The sequence below is a fragment of the Aspergillus melleus genome, assembly GCF_016097325.1.
Source record: "Aspergillus melleus strain CBS 546.65 chromosome Unknown contig2, whole genome shotgun sequence".
In the NCBI taxonomy this organism is placed as follows: domain Eukaryota; kingdom Fungi; phylum Ascomycota; class Eurotiomycetes; order Eurotiales; family Aspergillaceae; genus Aspergillus; species Aspergillus melleus.
Window position 1 is genome coordinate 4,396,857 of NW_025763371.1, and position 14,078 is coordinate 4,410,934.

Consider the following 14,078-nt stretch of genomic DNA (forward strand, 5'->3'; position numbering starts at 1 on the left):
TCTTCGTGGAACATATCGGCAATAGCCCGTTCTCGCAGGCTGGATTTGAAGCCCGTGACAACTTTTTGAGATTTGGGAATCTGGAGGTCGCTGTTCTTGAAGGCAAACTCGAACCGAGGAGTTGGGATCTAGCATTTTGGGTTCAGGAACCAGTTTCTCCAGGATATCTCTACGAGATCGATATGATGTTTCGTGGTCTCAAATATAATGATCTCCAGTGTTCTGGAAAAGAATGTTCAGGCGGGGGGAATGTCCACTGTGTGCGAGGGTGTCATTATCGATATCTAGAGGATAATCCAAAATGGTTATGACGGCCTGGAGCGTGACGGAATGCTTTTCACGACGGATTTCCAAACTGAGTGCTCGCGCGTGTCTCATACGATGAACTTCAATTGAATCTTTTTGCTCATTTCCAACTCCTACACCACCCCAGTAGATCAGAAATAAACCCCTGCCTCCCCTCTCGCCAACTCCTCCGCCCTCCCCTCCCTCTCTCTAACTTCCTCCTGACCCCCTGCATCCTCTCTACTACCGGACCCCAACACCGCAGTCTGCGTTTGAGCAGTATCCCCAGCCAGCCCATCCGAATAACCTGCCACCCCTCCCCTCCGTTCCGCCCACCACCGCTCTAAGTCCCCGCGCGCATTGAGCGGAAGACGTTCCCACTCGGCCATCTTCGCGACCCGCGTCTGCGATCGACTCGGTTGCTGCTCGCCCAAACCCTCCGGGATCTCCGTATGCAGGCCCAGCGAGCGAAGATGCTCGTAGACCGCGAAGAGGGCTTGCTCGGTGCTGGCGAGGCGGGCTTCTAAGTGTGTGATGTAGCCTTGCGGGAGGCCTCTATTTCAGCGGTTAGTGATGGGTGACCGGTAGGGGTGGGATTGGGAGTAATGAGGAAAGGAAGATAAATACCGTTTGCCGCTTTCAGGATAGATGCATCGCGTGGGGTCGGTACATTGCGTGCAGACGGGTCTTGAATGTGTCGTTTAGCTGCGTGTCCTGAGGCTTTGAACGGGCATGATGAATGTGGACACGCTTACAGAATTCGATCGCACTGGTGGCTTGTCAATTCTCAGGTCAAATCCGTAGTGAAGGGGGAGAGGGTAGATGGCATGCATACCTTGCACTTTTTCTGGCGGCACGGATCGCAGGATATCGGGTTGGTTTCTGAATATCTGGTCAGTAAGGCTCGATTGAACTCATGCCACTGAGGCATATTGAAGATAACGTGAAAGGAAATGGGACGGAGTGGTGACAAGACAATATCTACCTGATGACATGTTGGGAAGTGTAGTTGACGATGGGCGGATGGGTCCGTCTACGGTAGGTTGGGATGTGGATGGCGCGCCTGCACGTGACTTTATTGAGCCATACTGTCTATAAAGGAAAAATCAAGCTTTCTTATCTCAGTGGATCTGTCATAATTTGTGTTTCGAGCTCTAACGCATGGACAAGGAAATAGGACGAGGGATTATGCGAATGGTGCGATCGTCATCTAAGCTACCCGGTGGAAAGCATTTTTGGACCGTAATCATTCAGACGATCGATGGATCTCTAAATGAACTAAAATTGTTTCGACATAGACCTTCCAAAATTTTAATTAATCAACCCCGTAATCCATAGTTGGACCCGGCCAGAAAGACTCCATGTCAGGAATGCCCCAAGGACCCTCATAAGTGAAAACCACATCGTCGAAGAATGTCGGGAATGCCAGCGGATCATTATCCGACAGATCAGAAACATGATTGTTTTCGACACCAGGATCTGGCTCAGCTGTTAAGAAATCTAGGGAAGCCATATGCTGCTCGTGAGTACCACTAGAGTTCGTGGAGGCCTCATGATCACCCCCACGACTAATTTCCACCAAACCAAAATACGGCACGGCGATCTGTCGGCTACCGCCTCGGTTTAAGGTCTGGCTACTGTGGATGAGATCCGCCAGAGCTTGATGGCACTGTCCGCATAGGGATCGGGGCTGGCCTTCGGACAGCGTCTGAAGGACCTCGATGGTCCTACGGATGAGAATCCTATCAGATTCATTGCCAGATTCAGATACGGTCGATGTCGGATGGTCGGCGAGAAGATTTAGGAATACCACCACCGCAGCTGCGAGAGCAGTGAATCCGGTCAATTTTACGCTGTTGTCCATGATTGCTTTGGCGGGATCGAGGTTGTATAGAGCTAGAAAGGACTCTAGGAGTGACCGGGCATTATCCACGCAGGCCACTCGGCTAAATCGAGCGCCATGGCGCTGGGATTGGTAGAGATTTTGTTCCTGGCGCTGTTCGATTTCGCAATCCTGTAGGAAGAGAGGAAGATAGAGGAACGTTTTGAGCTGGTATATCTGCATAAGACGGTATAGCCGAGCGCTTTGCTCTTTCACCTCCCGACAGGCGAAAATTTGTCCCATACTCAGGTAGTCCCGAGGGAGCTGTGAAGTGACCTTATCGATCTCTTCACCTACGGCGACCACCGCAGCCAGCGACAGGCCCTCTGAAGATTGAAGGCAGTCAATAACGCGGCCTGTTAATAAGGTCATATGCCGAGAATGGAAGATGATGGGCGACGACTGGTCTAACGGGGGAATATACAAGTCGCAGAGACGATCGGGAACTGAATAAGGTAAGCCGACTAGAAGACTAGCCCAGCGGTCGGCACCAAACAACTGCCAAAAGACCAGGTCAAGGCTTTCCGAGCGCCGATGAGTCCGGTGAATTCCCGCCAGCTGAAGAAGCGTGTTCGCCTTGCGATAGACGATCCATGCGCGACGAGGTTGAAGAGCGCTAAGAAGGCCGAGTCCGAGGCCCATCATGCATTGAAAGTCCTCCTCGTGAGCAGAGAGTCCTTCGTCGGATAAGGCCCAGCGTTCTACCGGAGCGAGGTATCGGTCGTGCTCACCGGTGCTGAAGGCAAAGCATATCAGCAGGCTTCCAAGCGAAGAGGGCCTCCCAGAGCGGACCGCGCGGGTTGCAAATTTCTCGAGCGAGCTGTCGCTCATATGACCCCAGGCAAGCCCGAATGCCTCTCGCCATACTTCCCACCAGCCGCTGCGAGAGTTGAAAATTGTTGCAATCTCAGGATTGGAAGGAAGCGTTGCACACATCTCGCGGAGAAAATGGGGCGACTCCATCGGATCATCACTGTTTTCCTCCGCGTCATCGGGAAGGACCGTACTGGCACTCCTTACCAGTCTATGATTGAGAAGCTGCATGACCGGGGCGCATTCACTTTGCACCAAGTCAGGGGCCAAGGACGGTTGAGAAGCCTTGGCTTGCTGGTTTGGAGAGTCCGGGAACTGGCTGTCCATCAAGGATGCATCAATCCTCCGTTTCAAACTTTCCAAGGCATCAAAGAATGAGACAGCTTCATTCGAAATTGCGCTGGGCGGACCAGGATCATTCGTTCGCCCAATTGCCTCTTCAGGAGTAGAATCAGGCTCATGCTGAGGGCCCTGAGCCACACAGGCGGCTTTGCGACGGGCGCAATGGACACACACGCTAGACTGCGGTGATGGGAACCAACAGCGGACTTTGCGCTGTCGACCTTAGCGAGACAGTCAGTCAATTGAAGCTATCACCCTTCAAAAACACAGGATTCTCACATGCCAGGCAACTACGGGTGCCTTTCCTCATCCCTTTCTTCGTGCCGGTCGCCGTCCGCAAATATTGTCGACGGGCGGGCATAACTTCGGGATATGGAATACTGCATGTTCAGAATTGGTACAGAGACTACCGAATGGCTGAGATCTCTGGTTGCATTGCCACGAAGAAAAGTTGAAGCGAGCTTCGGAGGCGACGGTAGAACGTGGCAGGCTGTATTACATAATCTCTCTATCACTGTTCCATTTGTTGCGCCTATCTTTCTTCTTGTCTCCTCCTTCATTCCCCCCTCCTCCCCCCGTGGCAAAAACCTCCATTGAGGCAATCGAAACGGTCTCATTCCTAGCCTGACGTACGACCGTTCATACGCCTACGCGTCTGGCTGTAAAGGAGGCTCAAGCTCATCTTCAAGCCTCGGCATTCTTGACTCGAAATCCAACAGCTTACTCCCAAAGTGCAATGCCTCGTTATTTTCGGCCAGGAGAATCGCTGTGCTCCTAGTCACTCCTTTCAGCTCAAGAAACGAGCCCAAACGGTGCTTTTGTACAAGGTGTTCTATCAAAGCCAGAAAATAAAGCGCAGGGCCTTCGCAAGATATACTCCGTAGTTCTTGTATCAACGCCACTTGAAGATGATGGACTGACCGCCATGCCTTGGACCAATCCATAGGGCTGGCTATTTGCGATTCTCCTTTGTTTTTTGGTAAGTCACGGAGTCAGTACGTCCCAACTGTACGCTCTTTGCTGATGATCTAATCTCGGCATCTGAGGCCCGGACCTGTTAAGTACATACTTCTGACCAATGATGTCATCGAAATGATAACTGCATTGACTAGTGCAGTTCACACTCCAAAGGAGGAGTTCCCGCATCGGTTTCCAATTGCGGAGTGTCATAATTTTATGGACTGTAGCAAACTGTCTCCAATTTCAGGTGAATTCTGGGAGAGAACTGCTAACATATGAGAGCAAACTAGGAATCTAAGTAAGTGTCAGGCAAAACCAGGACATAATTGAGCAATTGGTAGCCACTAGAAGTGCCTGGACCTACTTAGCCCACTATCATAGTGCCATTTCACCATTCTAAATCAATAGAGTCCATGCATACCTGAGCACGCTCAAGGCAACAAGCCCATAAGATAAGATGAAGATGGGACCGGAGCATGTCGCCCATTTAGGTAAGCTTGGGATGACCCACCGGGAACCATCATGCAGCACGGACAGCCAATGGTATTGCTTTCCAGACTTAAAAGGAGCATCATACCATTTCTGGAAAGGTAAACAAGCCAAGAATTGCTCGATCTGGCTGCAAGTTCCGCCGTCAATGGGAAGTTCGGCATCCGCCAGCTCAAGCAGACGGTTATGATATCCAGGAGAAACTTTCACAAACATCTTTTAAGTATTGCAGAACGACCATATCCGACCAAGGAGATCTTGCAGTTCTCTTGCTTTAGGCAGAACTCCACTTGTTTATTCATCTCTCCATGCTCCACAACGAGATAAGCTGTTCTGGGGATGTTTCTACCTCAATATCCCCAGAGATTACCCGATCCGGTAATTCATCTGGCCTCAGACCTAGCGCCACACCAAGACGCCCTTGGCATTATCTCTTGCCTAGTGGGGAATTTTTCCCTGTCAGTTTATGTCATTTTCTCGTGCCATCGACAGTCTGGAACGAAACATAAATACCGCGTCGTTGGTCGGGCTAGATGGAGTTTCCTGTGATTGACTTCGGTGTCGCATCAAGCTTACGCTAGGCTTTTCCCTCGTTAAATCGCTGGGAGGTACTTTAATTTTCTTGCTGATATCGGCCTCTATCCTTCACCATGACCCAAGATCTTCATCGTACGCCGACCATCGGCTCTGGTCGAGGACAGACCGACCCTTTAGAGCTACCCTACGGCACGGTAGCGGACGGCGGAAACCTCAACGAGTTCGTCACTGAGACAAAATCCGGGAATATCGTCAAGCCGGTTAAGTCTAACGTCACTGGCAAAGAAGAAGACTATAACCTGGTCACCTTCACGATCGATGATCCCGACAATCCCAAGAACTGGTCCAAAGCCTACAAATGGTGGTGTACTCTTGTCGTCGCTTTCACCTGTTTCGTCGTGGCCTTTGCCAGTAGTGTCATCACGGCGGACCTCGAGGGCGTGGCTGAGGACTTTCACGTGTCTCGCGAGGTGACTATGCTGCCGATTACTGTTTTCGTGGTGGGATTCGGTGTTGGTTAGTTTGTCCTGTACGAACGAGAAGGGGTGGGTTGAAGTTGGGGTATCACGGCTAATCTATGGTCATCATCTAGGTCCTATGCTTTTCGCTCCTCTATCGGAGGTCGTCGGTCGCCGACCTATCTATGCAATCACCCTCCTCCTGGCCGTTATCTTCGTCATTCCTTGCGCAGTCGCCCAGAATATCGGCACGTTGATTGTCTGTCGCGCTATAGACGGAATCGCTTTCAGCGCGCCCATGACACTCGTCGGCGGCACACTTGCCGACCTTTGGAAAAACGAGGAACGAGGTGTACCTATGGCGGCTTTCAGCGCGGCACCTTTCCTAGGTCCGGCCATCGGTCCTCTGGTTGGTGGGTTCCTCGGAGACGCCAAAGGTTGGAGATGGCTGTATTGGATCCAGCTTATCCTGTCCGGCGCGGCGTGGTTCCTGATCACCTTCACCGTGAAAGAAACATACGCTCCGTCGATCTTGAAGAAGAGGGCGCAGAAGCTTCGCAAGGCCGAAAAGAATGATAGATACGTCACTGAGCAGGAGCTGGATCCACGTCCTATGCTGGAGAGACTGCGTATTTTCATCGCTAGGCCGTTCCAGCTCCTGTTTTTGGAGCCGATCGTGATGTTCATTTCCTTGTATATGGTTTGTTCTACCTCACTTCGCGCTGCGCCGTTCGTTTGCTAATCCGTTGCAGTCGGTCCTCTATGGCCTTCTGTATATGTTTTTCGTTGCGTAAGTCATTCCGCGAGTCGAGACAGGAACCGAACTAATTGCTTTTGAACAGGTACCCAATTGTATATCAAGCCGGAAAAGAATGGAGCGCAAGTAAGACGGGATTGATGTTCATTCCATTGGCCATCGGAGTTGTTTTCAGCGCAGCGTGCTCGCCCTTCGTCAACAAGCATTATTTGAAGCTGTGCGACCAATACAACGGGAAGCCTCCGGCCGAGAAACGTCTCATCCCCATGATGTTTTCCTGCTGGTTCATCCCCGTGGGATTGTTCATTTTCGCATGGACATCCTATCCCCGAGTGCACTGGCTGGGTCCAGCCATGGGTGGATTCCCGATCGGATTTGGATTCATCTTCTTGTATAATTCCGCCAACAATTATCTCGGTGAGTTGACCCAACCAGACCCTCGCCCCCACGTCCAAGTGTCAAAAGTTGCATACTACGTATGACATAAGAAAAGCTCTGAAGGCCAGCAAGCTAATTGAATTCACAGTGGACACCTACCAACATCAAGCAGCGTCTGCTTTGGCCGCTAAGACCTTCATCCGGTCGATTTGGGGCGCGGCCACCGTGCTGTTTACGGAGCAGATGTACGATCGGCTCGGGTATCAGTGGGCCAGCACGCTACTTGCTTTCATCGCGCTGGCCTGTTGCGCTATTCCGTATGTGTTCTACTTCAAGGGCGAGGCGATCCGTCGCTACTCCAAGTTCGCCTTTAGCGAGGACGAGGAGAATGCCAAGGTTTGACGGTGGATTCGAGGATTATTTTGGGATCGAAGGGTTGAAGCCCATACCTACAGACTCGAAACTAGAGGAGTGTAACTAGGGGCAGATAAAGCTTAATATGTCGCATAAAGGTTTGGATAGAGATATAATAATACGGATTAATTTTCATCATCAATCAAACCACAAAGGGGAGAATTCAGGGGGTCTTCACTCTGTAGCCTTCACCAAACTAGGGCACCAGCCCCTGTGTCAGTCTCCCCACCGCGACCAACAGGTTCGCAGCATTCCCGATGAGATCAATGAGATCCAAGTCTAGCTTCGTCCGGGAGTGGACGACGAGAGCGAAAAAAAGGGGCAAGTGGGGCAACAGAATGTTTCACCCAAATCTCCCCTTCATTCCATGTCAGCAATTGGCCCTGTTCCGCGTTGGTCTGACGGTTTCATCGCCTTCCTTCCGTCTTCGAGGCATTTCAATTGGTTGCGGTCTTGGTGATAATTAAACATCGCTGGATATCTCCATTTGTTCAACCTGGTGCCTGGTGCCTGGTGCACTATCCTCAGCTCAGTCTGCCTGTCTTTGTGCTAGAGTCTACCAAATTTAGTATAATTCCGATTATTATTATCTTCACTGCGACGGTGGCGTGCACAGATGCCTGGCATCCCCCCCGTTATTTTGTGGCTTAGGCTTGCCATAATTAACTGATCTAAACTGTTCTGGCACTGGCCGTTTGAGACTCGATTCACTTTAATTTTTGATTTTTTCCCCTCTGTCCCCTTCTTTCCCTGAATTCTGCCTTCTAGTCCGAACTCGAGCCCCATCATCTAGCCCTCTATCCATATTTTGCCCCTTTCCCTCCCCGTTCTTCAAGGACAATCAACTCCATCCACTTCAATAACCACTTCCACCACTGCGATTGCGACTGCTATTTACTCCGGACCATCACTATCTACGTCTGTCTCTTTATTTCTCCGCTCAACAGTACACACTCGCGACAAAATGCCCGCCCTTGAAACCACCCTTCTCTTGGCTCGTGACTGTAGTGGGGATGACTGCGAAAAGCCCACCAGTACGTTCCTGAAGAGCGGCGTCCCTGGCATCATCATCGGGGTGTATGTTTCCTTTTCTTCATGAACTCGACTCCAACTTTTTGGTCGGGAGATTTCCTCGACGGAATTCGTTTAACTTCTGTATAGACTGGTTCTGGCCGCGGCCGGCGTATGCTGCTACTTCCTCTGGCGCAATAAGAAGCGCGATGCTCTAGAAGCCAAAGCTGCCAGGGAGTGGAATTGATCGGTGAATGGCCATCCATTCGCCTTCTTTTCTCATTCGCGACCTGTTGGATTTCTTTCGACTTTCTTCTATTTCTTCTTTTTGCTTGGCATTCTGTACAAAATTAGGGACGTGCGGGTGTTTGCGACCGTGTTTTTTCTTGTTACTTTGTTCCATTCCCTACGAGCTGGTGTTTCTGGAGTTTCAATCATCTACATACATTTACGGAAGCGGAATTTGCATGTCGGATCTTGCAAATATCGGATTATTCGACATTTTTTTGAATTTGTTTATCGCCTCGATTTGGATTGTGGTGCTGGGACTGGGCATTTATTGTTCAGAACTTTTGGTCATCGATTCGTCGATTGTGTCTATGTCTATGCGCTGCTTTTGATTGATTGCTTCGCCAGCCTCGCATTGCATTGCGTCGCATAGCTTATCTGCACCATTCAATATCCATTTCATCTTTTCACAGCATTACTTTCCATCATCTGCTTGTTATTTGCTGTCTGGCCATCAGGGGTTCGATTTGAGGAGTGTCGCAAGGCTTGCATGAGCCGGTCTTTGTGTAACTGGATCAGTGCTTATTTGGTAGATTGGTTCTTCCTGTTCTATCTCGAACTAGATGGACCCTTCTTCAAAGTTGTAAACAGAGCATCAAGTCCATTTCACATTCTGGAGGGTGGTTGTCGGGGCCGCTCAACGTGTTTAAGACCCTCGTCATACAATTGATAAGTTGCTCTGACGGGACTTGAAGACATGGATATCGAATTCGTCGAGATGATCTATCACACAGCTACCAACTTGATAGGAGCTTAGCTCTTGCGAAACGAACCCGATCTGCCCCAGAGGACCTTCGAATCTCGCCTCTCTTACTCGGCTTTCATCCATCAAGGGTCTCGCCAGTCTTGAGTTGACAACATCAGCCGGAATAAAGACTCGTATTCTAAGTTCCTAACGTTTCCACATGGCATGTGGTCCATGCATCTCACACGGACCCTCTTCCCCAGGTGGTGATGGCGAGGGTTCGTCGCTTAGATCGCTGGTACACATCCCAAAAACGTGAGGTCCGGATCGAGTTTTGTTAGTAATGGTTCTTTTGTTATAGGTTGGTTATACAGTAATAATCCAATGAGGATTGCTATTGGTGTCGCTCTTAGCTCTTATGATATAGTGATTCTCTCTTTGACTGAACAGAATTATATGCAGATCTATGAGAAAGTATTAACTGAAGAAGCTGTTATCCTAGAGCATTCGCACATCAAACTAAATGGAAACTTATTGATCACTTACTTATCGCTTCATCTTCGTTTCCCTAGAAACTACATTCAAACTGTGAATATGTTTTTGACAGGTTGACATGCAAGTTTTATAAGGAGTCTAACTACGTAGGCTAGACATTTCGTAGCTAAAGGAAACTATACGCTTCTTACCAACATTCAATGGATTTTTCAATTTGCCCGTAATAACAGATTGAAAATTTCTGATTCTTATAGGATTCTCGACCGAATAGATCGATGCCTTCATTCAGTGTGTGGACCTGAATGGGACGGAATATGAATTCCGCTGGCACCCCGCTGAATAATGAGATTCTATGACATCGTTCAAGTGACGGCCATGAAACCGTGGGTATATAGACCTCCAACAGCCAACTCAATTTTCCATGCAATCAGATTTTATTATCTGATTTGATACTAGATTTCTACATTGCCTCACTAAATAATTGACAACCCATCACACTCAACCACCTCACCCAAGATCAAAAGTCACAATGTCCCACCTCACATACTACAACTACCCCGGCGTGGGCACCAGAAACCAGGAGACTTTCCGATACAGCCAGGCAGTGCGAGTAGGCGATCGTATCGAATGTGCCGGACAAGGTTGGTATCCCGGCCCTAGTCACGTCTACCTACATCTGCATCTACATCTACATTCACACCTACATCTACCCTCCATTTACCCACAATCCTTCCCCCCTAACACATCTCCTCTTCCCTCCCCAGGTGTTAAACAACAAACTAACCCCAAACAGGAGGCTGGGACCCCACAACAGGAATCTTCCACAGAGAAATCAACGCGCAAATCGACCAAGCCTTTGCGAACGTCGAACTCAACCTGAAGCACGCCGGCGGGAAAGGCTGGAGCCAGGTCTTCCGGGTGAACTCGTACCATGTGCCGATTAACAACGAGGCGCTGGACGCCATGGTCAGGAACTTTAAGCGCTATATGCCGGACCATCAGCCGATTTGGACGTGTGTGGGGGTGACGAGGCTTGGGGAGGATGATATGCGGGTCGAGATTGAGGTGACGGCGCATGTTCCTGGGGAGGAATAGGGGTTTTTGTTTTCTTCTGAGGGGTGGGGATGATAGACGAGAGGGGTTTGAGGAGTAAACTCAGGTGGATGAGGTCGGGGTGTTTGTTGAAGGCTGTGATATAGTTACCTAACCGTTGGATCATGAAATGTTGAAGGCGTTGTTCTGTCATCATGTCATAAGAGATGGAGTTGGAATAACTGGTATGATTGATGGATCGATATGCAGGGTGAGTTATTCAAGTGGTAGCTGCAGTCCCTTGCATCGAGTACAGCCAGGCTTAACATTACCATAATGAGCCTAGACTGAGCCTGAGAAACCAGTCATTCACGATAACAATGGGAGGTAATTTTAAATGAAGCGAGAGCAGTTAGGAAATGCCTTCCCGTCTAGGCGAAGGTGGCCCGATTGGGTAATCGCCAAACCGGATCGGCAGGGATGCGCGCGACGCGACAGTCACGTGACAGCTCTGCAGCCGAGGCGGAGTGCTCTTAATAAATATGACTGGTCAATTCTGCCATTTACGTCAAATGGGGATGAATGCTTACCAAGACACCGTAAGGACTTGGGCGAATAAAGTTAAGGCCAGTTTGTCGTTCACTTCCCCAGTTCTGCCATCTGGGAAATTCCAGAAGTCTCTCCTTTCCATTTCCTTCATTTGCCACGGTGGATGCCTCCTGTCTCTCGTTACTCTCCTCCCCCCTCTCCTTCTTCCTCCCTCCATGTTCCTGCAGATTCCTCGCGTTCCGATCGCCATCGCCATCCCCATTCTGCAGAAGTGGAACTCGACCGTCTAGCATGCAGCACGGACAAGGGTGAACGCGAACATCGATATCTAACTCCCCGAACGGACCACCGCCGCAATCTCTCCTCTTCCTCCTCCCTGGACCTTCCCTCCGACACGAACTCCGCCGACGACGACCCCCTCCTCCCACGCGGCCGCAGTGCACAGATGAAGCGCAAGGTACGGACGGTCTCCAAGCGTCGCTCCAAGCCGACTTTGACCATTGAAACCAACGGTAACGGGCATGGGAACGACGAGATGAATTCCAACGTCGAAATGCGCAAGAGGGACACCTCCCTCGAGTCCTCCACCACGGCCCGCGCCTCGCGCCTCATGCAGCGGCCCAGCTTCTCCCTCGACCACGACCCCCCTATCACCCCGCAAACCCCGGCCTTGACCACGACCAGCTTCGCCAATCTGCCGCGCAGCGACCGCAGGAATTTTCTCCTGCTCTGCGTGCTATACTTCCTGCAGGGTGTGCCCATGGGCCTGGCTACCGGGTCCGTCCCGTTCCTCTTGAAACCGTACCTCTCGTACGGACAGATTGGTGTCTTCTCGCTCGCGTCGTATCCATACTCGCTGAAATTGTTGTGGAGTCCCATTGTCGACGCGGTCTGGAGTCGCAGGTTTGGTCGACGCAAGAGTTGGATTACCCCCGTTCAGGTCATCGCCGGTCTGGCGATGATCTACCTGGGCGGACGCATCGGGCCGATGATGGAACAAGCCGGGGCCAACGGGGGCGCGGGTGTCTGGAATTTCACATATTGGTGGTTCTTGCTGGTCTTTTTCTGCGCCACGCAGGATATCGCCGTGGACGGATGGGCCATCACGCTGATGTCGCCGCCTAACATTTCGTACGCCTCGACTGCGCAGACGGTCGGACTGACGGCCGGCCACTTCTTGTCGTACACCGTGTTCCTGGCGTTCAATTCGAAGGAATTCGCCAATCGCTGGTTCCGGACGATTCCGGCGGACGAGGGTCTCCTGTCATTGGGCTCGTACTTGACCTTCTGGGGATGGGCGTATCTGGTCGTCACTCTCTGCTTGGCCATGATGAAGAAGGAAGACAAGACGCAGGACCGGGACAGTATCATGGATGTCTACCGCAGCATGTGGAATGTGCTGAAGTTAAGGAACATTCAGACCATCATCCTGGTCCACCTGATCGCCAAGATCGGCTTCCAGGCCAACGATGGCGTGACCAGTTTGAAATTGCTGGACAAGGGGTTCGGCCAAGACAACATGGCGCTAGTGGTGCTTATCGACTTTCCCTTTGAGATCTGTCTGGGGTACTACGCCGGCAAGTGGTCCACGGAGTACACGCCCATGCGGCTGTGGTGCTGGGCGTTCATGGGCCGCTTGGCGGCCGCTGTTTTGGCTCAGGCCACCGTGATGATCTTCCCATCCGGGACGGATATTCCTTTCTGGTACCTGTTGGCTGTGATTGGTGAGCATGTTGTCTCGACTTTTATGAACACCGTCATGTTCGTGGCCGTGTCTGCCTTCCATGCACGCATCGCCGACCCTGCCATTGGAGGCACCTACATGACCATGTTGGCCACGTAAGTTATCTCTCAATTGTGTTCGATTGAAACCCACCCACTAACTTAATTCCAGGGTCTCCAATCTCGGCGGCACATTTCCTCGATACTTCATCCTCAAGCTGGTGGATATGTTCACGGAGGCAAACTGTGTGCCTCCGTCTGTGCCACCTCCCGCGGAGGAATTGAAAGGTGACCTCGTCACGTCGGCCTTCTCCTGCGCTCTGGAGCCGGATAAGGCGCTCTGCGTCAACGGTGGTGGTACCTGTCACACCATCCGGGATGGTTACTATACCACGAACATTCTCTGCGTGCTGATCGGCACGGTTACATTCATTCTGTTCATCAAGCCGGCGGTGTTGAAATTGCAGAACCTTCCTCTGCGAGCGTGGCGGTTGACTCCTGGTCGTCAATAAAAGGCAGCGGGTGACCCGTCAGGTTATACAAAAGATGATATTGCTGGCAGGCTTTTTTTATTCTTAGACTTGGATCTGAATATGGGCTAGACAGGTAGTTATGCTTTACTTGCTTCCTAGATGCGAGTGCAGATAGGCAAGCAATGTATTAATAAATACGAATATCGAATATCTAGAAGGTTACACTGCAGCTGTTCATCTGATTCAACGCAGGCCAGTCAGGACTCCGCCCGGGGAAATTCGATTCGTCGGGTTTCGAGTGGGCGGATCCGCGTTCTGCACGCTCTGCTCGGCTCCAGTTCTGGACTTGGCTTTGGCCCAGTTTCAGGTACAGCTGAAAAGTGGGAAAAGCAAACTGCATTGAGGACTCCGGGGGTACTTATAAGGAGGTTCTGGCCATAAATTTACTGACACCTTCTGTTCTCTTGATATAAACCTGTTCACCTTCTCTGCATAGTGTTTTATTATT

At 50.8% G+C, this 14,078-nt stretch overlaps 6 protein-coding genes across 6 annotated transcripts; 4 read left to right on the plus strand and 2 right to left on the minus strand.

Moving 5' to 3' along the window:
* Positions 1-437: 437 nt before the first annotated feature.
* LDX57_004333 (Zn(II)2Cys6 transcription factor domain-containing protein) lies at positions 438-1,216 on the minus strand (the record flags this gene model as incomplete). The annotated part of the gene is made up of 4 exons (XM_046085993.1): positions 438-840; positions 913-972; positions 1,041-1,054; positions 1,121-1,216. 4 exons carry the CDS (start codon positions 1,214-1,216, stop codon positions 438-440), a joined length of 573 nt encoding a protein of 190 aa, XP_045941956.1.
* Positions 1,217-1,600: 384 nt separating this feature from the next.
* On the minus strand, positions 1,601-3,749 carry LDX57_004334 (uncharacterized protein; the record flags this gene model as incomplete). Its single annotated transcript, XM_046085994.1, has 2 exons — positions 3,602-3,749; positions 1,601-3,543 (listed from the first exon to the last, which is right to left on the minus strand). The coding sequence occupies exons 1-2, from the start codon at positions 3,681-3,683 to the stop codon at positions 1,601-1,603; spliced, it is 2,025 nt and encodes a 674-aa protein (XP_045941957.1). The 5' UTR covers positions 3,684-3,749.
* Positions 3,750-5,421: 1,672 nt separating this feature from the next.
* NAG4_2 (MFS transporter) lies at positions 5,422-7,449 on the plus strand (the record flags this gene model as incomplete). Its single annotated transcript, XM_046085995.1, has 5 exons — positions 5,422-5,824; positions 5,901-6,466; positions 6,519-6,556; positions 6,609-6,940; positions 7,050-7,449. 5 exons carry the CDS (start codon positions 5,422-5,424, stop codon positions 7,301-7,303), a joined length of 1,593 nt encoding a protein of 530 aa, XP_045941958.1. The 3' UTR covers positions 7,304-7,449.
* An 830-nt stretch (positions 7,450-8,279) lies between these two features.
* On the plus strand, positions 8,280-8,573 carry LDX57_004336 (uncharacterized protein; the record flags this gene model as incomplete). The annotated part of the gene is made up of 2 exons (XM_046085996.1): positions 8,280-8,392; positions 8,477-8,573. 2 exons carry the CDS (start codon positions 8,280-8,282, stop codon positions 8,571-8,573), a joined length of 210 nt encoding a protein of 69 aa, XP_045941959.1.
* A 1,750-nt stretch (positions 8,574-10,323) lies between these two features.
* Positions 10,324-10,889, plus strand: LDX57_004337 (RidA family protein; the record flags this gene model as incomplete). The annotated part of the gene is made up of 2 exons (XM_046085997.1): positions 10,324-10,435; positions 10,588-10,889. 2 exons carry the CDS (start codon positions 10,324-10,326, stop codon positions 10,887-10,889), a joined length of 414 nt encoding a protein of 137 aa, XP_045941960.1.
* Positions 10,890-11,538: 649 nt separating this feature from the next.
* Positions 11,539-13,609, plus strand: LDX57_004338 (SD08430p; the record flags this gene model as incomplete). Its single annotated transcript, XM_046085998.1, has 2 exons — positions 11,539-13,214; positions 13,270-13,609. 2 exons carry the CDS (start codon positions 11,539-11,541, stop codon positions 13,607-13,609), a joined length of 2,016 nt encoding a protein of 671 aa, XP_045941961.1.
* Positions 13,610-14,078: the final 469 nt, after the last annotated feature.